Raw genomic sequence first — 12554 nt, 5'->3', positions numbered from 1 at the left:
GTACACTCTTATTTTACTCAACTTGAGTAAAAAAAGGTCACAACTCAACAAATTGAGTAAAAAATTGCTCAAATTGAGGAAATATATATTACCCAACATTGAGCAGTATTTATGAACTCAATGTTGAGTATTATTTACTCAATTTGAGTAATTTTATACTCAATTTGTTGAGTTGTGACACTTTCACTCAAGTTGAGTAAAATATTTTTAAGAGTGTAGTATAATTATTAGTATTATTATTATTATTATTATAATTATTATTATTATCATCGCGCAAAAAAATTATAAAAAAATTACCTGAGAAAAATAATTTATGCATGTAATTACGAGTATTTAATATATTTACGTAGAATACAAATACACAAACATCAGTTTCAATAATTAAAACTGATGTCGGTAATTTAAAAAGTAAAGCCACACTGAGCACACCTGTATTATTGATACCATTGGTTTTCGTGTCCATGTATTAGACTTAATTGCCGTAATGGAACAAGTGTATGATCAGTGAAGCGAAGTAATTGAATTTAAGGCGAGTGGGGTGGCATAGCAGAAGACATGTTTTTCAAGTTTTAGCCATTAACTAAATAAATGCACGGTTATATATAACAGCAATGTATTACTTAAAGGAGGATTTCGTGGTCCTTGCATTATCTTTTTATGACATTAGTCAGTAGATATCCACGAAAAAAGCTTATTCCCAGAATTTCAGTTGATTCTGATTTTGCGTTTGTGAGTAATGCATGATTTATGTGTATTACGAATTAATCTGCAAGAAATTTTTGGTACATAAACATTATGTAGCCAGAGGTTTCCAGTGGTATAAAAATCTAACTAAAAAGTGGGGGATGAGGCTGTGGATCACGAAATGCCCTTTAAATACCAATACATGAATTAATCGTATAAAGGAAACGTCTCAACGCAGCCAATAATCGCATTTACATTTCTACATGTGCGATATATTAAAACGAACATTTTAGGTTTTTGTCCCAAAAAAATCATGCACATAGATCAAGCCTTGAAATCTACTTATAGAACTCATATCGTTCCTGTTGTGTGTCAGCTTTATTTGTCTTAATATTTGAATGCAAACACCGCTAGGTTATACACCTCTCCGACCTGCCTTAACAAGGTATATCGTGACCTAGACCTATATGGATTGATGGTATCGCTTTTATTACCATGATTACTCTGCTGTATATAGTATTGTTAATTAGTAGTCAATGTCTTTCTAGCAATTCAGTTAATTATGTACGAAGACTATTGAAAAAGAAACAAACGCTAATTCAAATTATCTCACTGAGCAAACTGTTAAATTTACCTGAGGAATACTGAGAATTTTCTCAGTTAATTTAACACATTTCTCGTTGTATTTAATATCCCGTTAAGTTTGAATTCGTCCATAAAATTTGGAAGTGTCTATTTGTAAACTTAAATTTCGTCTTTCAGTTTGGTCAAATAAATTATTCATAATTTGATCAAAAAGATTCATATAATGTTCATTTAATTTCGTCCTGGTACGCATTGAAATCGTCTCACCTATTGCACAAATATAATTAGTCTTTGTTCATTAATTTTCATGCTTTGATCAAAGCAATTTGTCCTCCATTATGTTATCATAATGCATTGTAGTCCTTCATTTTTTCGATTACAGCTTAGATTTGAACCAGTGGTCTTGAGTTCTCACCTTGCTAATATAGATCCGAACACACGTGTCTGAATTTATTCTGACCAAATAACAGTTATCACAATATATATATAAAAAATTTATATTGGTAAGACCTAATTCGGATGTGTCTCAAACAACTGCCCTTGTACATGCATAGCTTTTCGCATCTAGCGCTTTTTTTCCTTCATATTTTGGAGATAAAAAATGGCCCCAAATGCAATTTTGCTGATGTTGGAGTGTTAATAATTATTATGAAAAATACCCTTGTAAACACGTTGTAGTGTTAATGGTAAGCAACACCTCCATTTATTCCTGTAGTGTACGGAAATAAACGCGTTGAAGTGTTAAAAAAGTGTTACCCTGGAATTTTTACAGTGGAAGCCAATAATATATCAAAACTAAAGTTTTGGTCGTTTTTCCCCTCCCGAGATCATGTACATGCACTACAAAAAACAGCAGAAGTACACTTAATAAACACTTGAACACTTTAATGGCTAAGGTTTTATAACATTAAAACACGTACAAAATATGAAGATGTATATGTTTTTAACACAAGATAGTGTTAACAACGTGCTTTTTAAGAAAATATGAAGATGTTTATATGTTTTTAACACAAGATAGTGTTAACGGTGTGCTTTTAACACTATCTTGTGTTAAAAACATAAACATCTTCATATTTTTACGTGTTTTAGTGTTTATAAATTAACACCCCTATATACTGTACAAACCTTTAGCCATTAAAGTGTTCAAGTGTTTATTAAGTGTTGCTCTGCTGTTTTTGCAGTGTGGGTGGAAATTGCACTTCTTAATTATATCAAGCCTTGTGATCTACTTTACAGAACCAATACCATTTTCCTTATGTGTCACTTTAATTTATCACAATGTTTTAATGCAAACACCACTATGTCATACTCCTCTATGACTCGCCTTAAGGATAGCAAGTAATTATAAAGAATACAAAAGAAGGAAGTGTTGGCGCTTTTATTCCCAGTTTTCTTAAAACGTTTATTCAAAACGTTTTGCGGGTTATATAAAAGGTCATGAAAACGTTTTTAAAATTTATTGTAAAATATTTTGGCAAACATTTTTGCAAAATATTTTGTTTAGAATGTGTTGCATCAAGTCGAAAATGTTTTTTGAATGTTATTAAAACGTTTTTATACCCTTTGTATATCCATGATAACATTATTATGACATTTAAACGTTTTGTAAAACGTTTTGTGTTTGCTGAGATTGTAATTGGCGTTATATACTTCCAATATACACGGCTTTCTTGCACTCACTTGATTAACAAAAAATGGACCCAAAATGCGAATAGAAATTAACGAATATTTCATACAGTTTATTGATTTAAAACCTTGTCGATGTATAATATCAAGATACCCACTGACATGTGCTCAATTAACTAAGACAAATATTTTAATACTTCGTTTTTTATGTATCACTGTTTTATACCTCAGAATTAATGTGATACATAATCAAAATCTATTTTGGTCAGTTTTCAACAGAAGCCCCACAATTTATATCGTGTACAAGTCCTCATGGCTTTTTAAAAGGAACCATGTTTTCAACAGAAGCTCCACAATTTATATCGTGTACAAGTCCTCGTGGCTTTTTAAAAGGAACCATGTTTTCAACAGAAGCCCCACAATTTATATCGTGTACAAGTCCTCGTGGCTTTTTAAAAGGAACCATGTTTTCAACAGAAGCCCCACAATTTATATCGTGTACAAGTCCTCGTGGCTTTTTAAAAGGAACCATGTTTTCAACAGAAGCTCCACAATTTATATCGTGTACAAGTCCTCGTGGCTTTTTAAAAGGAACCATGTTTTCAACAGAAGCCCCACATTTATATCGTGTACAAGTCCTCGTGGCTTTTTAAAAGGAACCATGTTTTCAACAGAAGCCCCACAATTTATATCGTGTACAAGTCCTCGTGGCTTTTTAAAAGGAACCATGTTTTCAACAGAAGCCCCACAATTTATATCGTGTACAAGTCCTCGTGGCTTTTTAAAAGGAACCATGTTTTCAACAGAAGCCCCACATTTATATCGTGTACAAGTCCTCGTGGCTTTTTAAAAGGAACCATGTTTTCAACAGAAGCCCCACAATTTATATCGTGTACAAGTCCTCGTGGCTTTTTAAAAGGAACCATGTTTTCAAGACGGCTTTCAAGCTAAAACATTGCAGGTATATGTAAATCATTTAGACATTTGTTATTGCATTTGAGAATTGGAAAACGGATTAGGTCCTCTTAGATGTAAAAAGGGTTTTCATCCAAAACATTTGCAAAGAACAATGCAATCAAAACAATTTCAGCCTTGTGTCTGTAGTTATTTGAGCACAGTACGCTATGAATTCAATTTACATAATTATAGACGTATGTGAGGTTATTTTTATTATAGATAAATTTATACAATATCCAAAAACTTTTAACCATTGAACACATTCCTGCCTTTGTTTACATGTTTAGAAGCCAAACATCGCGTATTAAATTCGCAAACAGCAATTTTCAAATATGTTAAACATTATTATCAATCAATCATTCAATCAATCAATCATTCATTCAATCAATCAATCAATCAATCAATCAATCTATATATCAACCAATAAGTCAGTTACTCAGTCAATCAATCAATCAATCAACCAATCACTAAATCAGGCAATCAATCGATCACTAAATCAATCAATCACCCAATCAATCAGTCAGTCAATCATCCGGGGGGCTCGAATATAAAAGTGACGTACCTGGTTATAATCGAGGTTATTCAGTGGGGGGACCTCTAAAATTTGATGTCATTGACAATGAAAATAACTTTCTGGGCAAAAAAATGTAAAACTTTGCAATAATTTAAAGGTAAAATTGTCCCAAACTTCTAAAAATGGGCCATTGGGTGTAAGCTGGAGAATAAAGGGGGTCCTTATGTGCCGTGTTTGTCCCGGGTGTTTGTTTCAAAACAGGGTCTATTGACAGAATGACGCTTACCAATATGGGAGCGCCCCGGGCAATCAACAAGTTTACAAAGTGAAGGCAAGAATGTGTTTAGAATTGTTTAATGCTAAACACTGTTTTTGCAGTGTAGGTCCTATATGTAGAATATCTTATATCACAAATGCATTAGATTATTTTAAAACTAATATTTCGTTAAGTTTATGGAATTTATTTAGTATAAGATTACATTACATTTCACTATTTCTAACTTACATCTAGGGCTAATCCATTTTAAGTCCACACTCCCCCTGTGTAAAATTTTGGAAATATCTTCCACAGGGGGTATGAATTTCAGCACATTAATTGACTGTATTTAAAACATACCCTCCCTCTGTCGTAGATTCAGGCAGAATCCTTCTCAAGGGGTGTATGTAATTCAAATGGAGCTGCTTATTGTGATTATTCCATTTGAAATTTATACTCCCCTGTTGAAGATATTTCCAAAATCTTCCCCAGGGGTAGTGTGGATTTTAAATGGAATAGCCCATTATATATGATATAATATTATAGTATATACAACCATCCAAAACCTCGGAACCAGTGCTATTAATGTTGGTCTAAATTACGTTTGAAATTTGAATTTAAAACTTTAGTCGCTATGCATCACGGGATCCAATAAGTCAGTAGCCCTACAAGATTTAGTTACTCATCAAGTACTCAGATGAGGTACCAGTTCCACTGACAAATGTGGTAATTTGCCCAGACGCGTAAAGATTTTTTATAGTTTTAGAACCACTTTTATCCGTGTCATTGTCCTTACTGATTACTGTATACGCTTTTAAGGGTTCTTGGCTGTGCTGTATGTAGAACCCTCGAGAGAAAGGGGTTCTTAAAAATTGAAAGAACCCTAAAATGGTTATTTCTGATGGCCTTTCCAGAACCCTTTTCAGGTCTAAAATGGTTCTTTCTTACTTTTCCAGAACACTTTTCTGTTCTTTGTACAACCATTAAAAGGTTCCACATACAGGACAGCTCACGAACTATTTTAGGCTGTACTGTTCTCAAAACAGTTATATAGCTACGCTGTAAAAATTGTGTCAGTTTAGGGCCGGTTTCTCGAAGCATGGAAGCAAATGATCTCTTTTTCCATGCTCGAAGCATGGCTACAGGTCAGGCTTCCTAAGATCAAACTTTTAAGCCCACTTTAGTCCTATACCAGATCTTATAATTTCACATCATACGGTAATACATCACCTAGAAAGATTAATCGATAAAATGTATCCACGTACATTGGTAGGTCTATAGCCTACTGGTTTAGGAAGCCGGACCACTAGCCTAACTTCGAGAAATCGGACCTTGTGTGTCTTGTATGTAGACATGTCAACAACAATGGAAAACATAAGACATAGAACTAAGCATGCATGTCTTGTCGGGAGACACACTTGAAGACAAGTCTTGTCAAGCCTGTTTCAGTAAGACACAAAGTGACATCTGCACGTAAGACATCCATTTGAAGAGATAAACACAAAACCATGTCTCTATAAAAGGTACGTTAAAATTAAGTTATTATAACACTTTACTTGTGTCTCCTCCTGGCTCGACATGGGACTATTAAGGTTGACGATATGTCTCAAATCGGCATCCAACGTTTTTCACTATTTTCAAAACTGAATTTATACTCCATCGCTAAGTGTCTATAGCGAATGCTTTCTAGCCAATGAGGTAGCGCGCTTTATGTTGCTTTGTGAAAAGCACGCTACCTCATTGCCAATAGCTCGTCGCTCAGCGATAGAGTATCCGTTATTCATTTAAGACACAATTTTTACAGTGCAGTATATTTTAAACGAAACAAAACCAAAAAAAGCCAACTTTCAGAAGTAATCCCGCCTGACTAGTATTCTTTCAGTTCAATTCTGTCTGGCCATTTAGTTGACCAAACGGATCAGCAGCACAAAAACACCCACCAAAATCGCACTGATACCAACATTGGCCGCCCCGTTGCAATTATCCTCCTTACACGTACATATTTTGCCACTGAATTCCAACTTCTCGCCCATAGCATCACCGGGAAACACATCCAATTTATGTGCATCTTCATCCACGTCATCGCTTCCGAGGCATTGACCAACATCCTTCTCCATTTTTTCGCTGTATTTTATGCAACGACGGAGATCAACGTCAGTTTCGACTATCCCAGCTAAATTGGAACACAAAAAATGGTAGCAGGTCAACTTATATATTATTATATTTTAAATGCATTTGAATATTCTACAGGGTGAGTTTTAAAAAAAAAAGTGCACAAGGCGCCTCATATTATTCTGGATGACAGCACACAGTGCGCAGTAAAGACAATGCAGATCAAATACTGATTTTAATTCAAACTTAAAATTCAGACCTAATTCAAATTTGCCGCCCTTATTATGTTCAAATAAAGTCTCTCACTTTCCTTACATCTTCCACACACACACATTTCCAACCTTAGGTTCTCTATGTACACTGTAAAAGTCATAGAACACTTGACACTAGTGTTCTGTCTCTGTTTCCAAGATTAGTTATGAAAAGATGCCTGCATTTCCATACTAAAATTTGCCTTAAATAGTGTCTCCTTACCTGGCACTATCACAAAAGGAAACATTGTTACATTAATATTTGATTGTGAAAAATAAGACAACATTTTCAAAACTTAGAACACATCTGTAACACCTTTTGAACACTTGACACGTGTTCTTATTTCCTTATGTCTTTCTTTGTTTCATTTGAACACTGGTGTTCTTGTAGTTTGAACACTAATGTTCTTAAATATTTTGAAATATTTTAGAACACTTGTTACACATGTGTCATGTGTTCAACTGTATCTTATGAACACGTATTAGGTGTTCACACTAGTGTTCTCTAAATAAGTTGAACAGCAATGAACACGTGTCATGTGTTAAAAAACCGTTACATTAATGAACGCGTTCCATGAGTTCTGGCCAATTTACAGTGTAGTCAGAGTTAGAAGAATTCCCATTTTCTTTATTAATCTGATTGTTGTTTTTGCAGTGTTTAAATGTTAATTTTAATTTCCATATATGTTTATTGGTTCAGTAACGTTACAGGATGAAGAAACGTATCGAGGTGGGCGGGTTATTCAAATGTCAAAACCAAATGCGTGGAGATCGAACTATATAGGGCAGAACCTGATACAGCATCATGAGCAAGTCTTGTGCTCCACCAGGCATGTATAGCAAGAGCCTCGGGGGCAAAAGAATAAGAAGCAGTGCGGGCCCCTTTAACATCTCCTTAATCAACCCTATCCTTAACCCATTTCATTTTCGCTTGGGGCCCCTGGATTTCGTCCACCCTATCCACCCGCTTGCTACTTTCTCCCTCCACTCTACCTAAATATCATGAAATTTGGCCATTGATTTGAAGTAAAGAAATCGTGTGTTACTTGCTACGGATACTTTGATCAGCTCGTAATCGGCGGAAATTATTAGGCTTTTATCACTACGCCGAAAAGTAGACCCAAGTTAAGAGCGATATAGTTGATCTCTACCTGGTCTGTTTGCTTGTTAAAGAAAGTAGACGAAAAACAGGACTTCCATCAATAATTTGCAATACTTCTGGTGAGATGTCGCAAGACAATTCTCCAAATAAAATATATTGATATTAATCCGCGATGTTATAAGGCCCGCCGATTACGAGCTGAACGAACGAACGGAGAGACAGGCAATTTAATTAGCTGATAACCATGCATGATAACTGCATCTATAAAAAAAAAATCACTTGCGACCTACCTTCAGGGTGATCAAATTTATACTGGCCCGTAATTTTCTGGCAGACATCGGTATCATTGTTACACTGTTGTGACGTCACACTCTTTTTTCCCCCATCAAAGTTCTTGCAATACGCGTTGTAATGGAGATTTCGAATTTGAGGTGCTTCAATAAACTCCAGGTTAACGCAGTGATAACACTCTATGGCCAACGCTGCAAGAAAGAAAGAATATATTATAGAAACAATAGACAAGGCTTTGCCGGCACAGAGTGTTGTATCACTTGATGTAGTAACATAGGCAAAAGGAGGTTTGTCTATTTTGTGTCTTTTTAGTATAATAAAGATTCCTTTAAAAAAATGAATGGGGCGCCCAATGGGAGCTATGATGTGATGTGCTGAAATCCGGGGGGGGGGGGCTCCCACTTTGGATGTGACGCGTATGTAGGACTATTAAGACCCCCCTTTTTCACCATCGCTGTCACCCACAGACCCCTTTACCAGCACATGCTCTGTCACCCAAAGACCCCATATTTTTCCTTTAGATTTGTCACCCAAAGACTTAGACCCTAAACAACCAATTAAGATAGGCCAAAAACACGATAAAAAAATCCCGCTGAGCATATAGGTACGTTTTTTGCAAAATGTTTAAGAGACAATCTTTGACATTTGTTGCTAACAAAATTACCCTTGAGACCAACTGGAATATGTTTTGCATTTGTTTAATTCCTTAGAAAATGTCATAAGATAGGCCTACCTAAAAATACCAATGAACAGAGACAATGGGCAGTATAATCTAAGTCACGTTTTCGACGATTTTCTTGGCAGACAAACTGGCAACTGCTGCGTTGCTGAATAATCCGGGTAGGTAACCAACGTCCCGTTGCGGTAAACAGAAGATCGTCACAACAGAACCAAGATTATAGAAGAAGGTATTCGACATATATCTGAGGCCCAAGCGTTCGCATTAAGTACTGTTCACAATAATTGTATTAAAATTATGCATTTCAACCAGAAAGTATCTCAAATATAATAATGTTTCGAAAATATTGTGCTTTTGAGAAAATCAAAACATTGGGCCACTGACAGACCTGACCTACAACGTGGGTTATTAGTTTCTATTAAGGGGGTACTACACCCCTCGATAAATTTGTGTCTATTTTTGCATTTTTCAAAAACTAATAACACAGTGGTAACAAAAGTTATGTATATTATAGGGGCAAGGAATTCAATTACTACACTGAAATTTCAGTGACCCAAGACAAGTGGTTTGTTATTTATGATAAGAAATAAGGTACCGCTAGCATGTACCTCGTTTCCTATCATATATACTGAACCGCTTGTCTTGAGTCACTGAAATTTCAGTGTAGTAATTGGATTCCTTGCCCCAATAATATACATAATTTTTATTACCAGTGTGTTATTATTGTTTGAGAAAAATGCAAAAATAGTCACAAATTTACCACAGGGGTGTAGTACCCCCTTAACACAACATGAAAGAAAGAAAAACAAAAAGCAAACACTCAATTGAATGAACAAGCGTTGTATTACCTGTGCTGGTTATTGCGAGAAGCAATAGAACCACCGCTCCGTTGACTCTCAACCCTGAAAGCACAAAGAAAATTATTCCTTTTGCTATGAAACTTTGCGAAATTATAAACACTTTTTGTACTACTGGCTACTAATTAAAGTACAATTACTTTTACAACTTCTGTGTCCGGATGTTTCTTAAACAATCTGCAACAAAACATTTCGTTTTTTCTACTTTTCCATTTAAAAATAATTCCAAACTTTTTTCTATGACAATCGATCATTCTTATTTTAAGATATTACACTATTTCTATGTATTAACAGTAGAAGCATAGACTTATAAATTTAATACATTATTATAGGCAGGTTAGGTCTATAGTACCTACAAGGCATTCCCAGGATGGCAAGACAACATACATACAACATTCAGTATCACTGTTTTGCTACATCTGGAGTAATGGTTCAAACTAAAAGCACCGAAAGTGTCCCAGCAAACACAAAAACGTTTATTAAAATAACGTTTTTAAAAAGTTATATTTTGGCTTTTGGTTTAGGTAAAAACGTTTTAATAACATTAAAATGTCGGGTTATATAAAGGTCATGAAAACGTTTTAAAACGGTTTGTATGAAAACACGCTACAACAATATTTTAAAAGTGTTTTCAAAATGATTTTGTAAACTTTTTTTGCAAACATTTTTTACAAATATTTTGTCAACACTTAAATAACATTATGTTAAAATATTTGCACTCAGCAAACACAGAAATGTTCTTCCAATGTCTTTACCAAAACGTTTTAATAACATTTAAAAGGGCATTTCGTGATCCACAGCATCATCCCCCACTTTTCTCCAAAAAAAGTTGAGATTTTTGTATCACTGGAAACCTCTGGCTACATAATGTTTATGTACAAAATATTCCTTGCAGATTAATTCGTTTAGCAAAGATATCGTGAAATTTGAATTTGGTTCTGGTGCACCAGAACGAAATTACAACGTATTGTCTATGGAGCAGTGTAATACACATAATCAACTGAAATTTTTGGAATATACTTTTTTCGTGAATATCAACTGAAAAATGTCATAAAAAAGAAGATGCTAGGATCAAGAAATACTCCTTTAAATGTCGGGTTATATAAGGTCATGAAAACGTTTTTAAAACGTTATTGCAAATATGTTGGGCAAACATTTTTCACAAAATATTTTTTCAACCCCAAAATAACATTCTGTTTAGAATGTTTTGTATCAAGCTTTCAAAAATGTTTTTGGAATGTTATTAAAACGTTTTTATGCCCTTTATATAACCCAACATTTAAACGTTTTCTGTAAAACATTTTGTGTTTGCTGGGTAGTAGATTATCAAATGTTTCTTAATGTTATGAAAACGTTTTATATCCTTAATATACCCTTTATATAACCCGACATTTAAACATTTTCTGACACCTTTTATAACCTTTTGCGAATGATGTCGAAAACGTTTTGTGTTTGCTGGGTGTGTCAAAGGTGTTGTTTGAGCTTTCAGATTTAACCATTTATTCCAGAGGTAGTAATATGGTGATGCTAATGTTGTCTTTCCATCCCGGGAATACCTTAATTGCGGGAATACTCGGCCCATTGTATTTTTTTCATCAGTCTATGCTTATGTATATTCTATAGTTGATATGTTTGTTTGTTAATTCATCTATTTTCCTGCTGATTTTGTTTAGTATGTTGTATTTGTTCAATATTTTGTTTGTTTGTTTGTTCGTTTGTTACCGTATTTGATTGTGGTCCTCTTTTCTTTCTTTTTCCCCATTTATTTCGTAGGGTTCGGCCTATTTGTATGTTTATTTGATATTTGTTTGTTTGTTCGTTCGTCTAAAATAAGAGACTCAAATACCGTATGTCGACACTTCGTATTGAATTGAATTCGCCTGTATTATACATTCTCATATTTTAAACAATTGTCGCTTTTCTTTTCTGTACGAAACTCTACAATTAATATGATCATTAGGCCTTAACTACAATTATAAATTATGATATGAAATAATATACGTTACCTAAATTACAATATCTTTGCGTGACAAAAATAATACACGGGTGTTGTCTATAATGTACATTCTTACTAACGCCGACTTACGGCGTGCAAATTTAAGCAATTCTTTTTAAACAAAAAAGTGACCAAAAACTATTTTAATACGATTACGTTCACATGATATTAAGTTCACATAATATTACAAGCTACTCACCCATAATTGGTATATAAATCCTCTTCGGTAAATCACTTTTAAAAGGTTTCCAGGTAGGAGAAAAATATATCTAAAATCCACAGTTTCTAACAATGTCGTTTTTGTAAAATATTAATCGATTAAATATTTTACAGTAAATGAAACAATGGTATTGCGCAAAAACGAAATAGATTTTTCACACCTTTTTGGTTTATTCAATGCATATCAGCAGCTGTTTCTATTGTATATATGCAAATCATCATATATTTTGAGGATGTGTTCGCAATTTATCGATAATAATTATCAAATAATAATAATAGCAAAACTGTTAAAATAAATCTCCGATGATATTTTGTATATATACACACGTATTGTCGAGCAATGTGAATTTACTTATTAGTACTTATAGTATAAAATAATTTATAGAATTATTAATTTTCTCAATTTTGTATTGTTTTACCCTATT

The 12554-nt window shown here is 34.0% G+C and overlaps 1 protein-coding gene across 1 annotated transcript; it reads right to left on the bottom strand.

Moving 5' to 3' along the window:
• Positions 1-3558: 3558 nt before the first annotated feature.
• Positions 3559-12232, bottom strand: LOC140170063 (uncharacterized). Its single transcript, XM_072193383.1, has 4 exons — positions 12110-12232; positions 9906-9959; positions 8378-8569; positions 3559-6795 (listed from the first exon to the last, which is right to left on the bottom strand). Exons 1-4 carry the CDS (start codon positions 12111-12113, stop codon positions 6524-6526), a joined length of 522 nt encoding a protein of 173 aa, XP_072049484.1. The 5' UTR covers positions 12114-12232; the 3' UTR covers positions 3559-6523.
• Positions 12233-12554: the final 322 nt, after the last annotated feature.

This window comes from Amphiura filiformis, chromosome 14, assembly GCF_039555335.1.
Source record: "Amphiura filiformis chromosome 14, Afil_fr2py, whole genome shotgun sequence".
Classification (NCBI taxonomy): domain Eukaryota; kingdom Metazoa; phylum Echinodermata; class Ophiuroidea; order Amphilepidida; family Amphiuridae; genus Amphiura; species Amphiura filiformis.
Note: the sequence above shows the minus strand (reverse complement) of the source record. Positions and strands in the feature narration are given on the sequence as shown.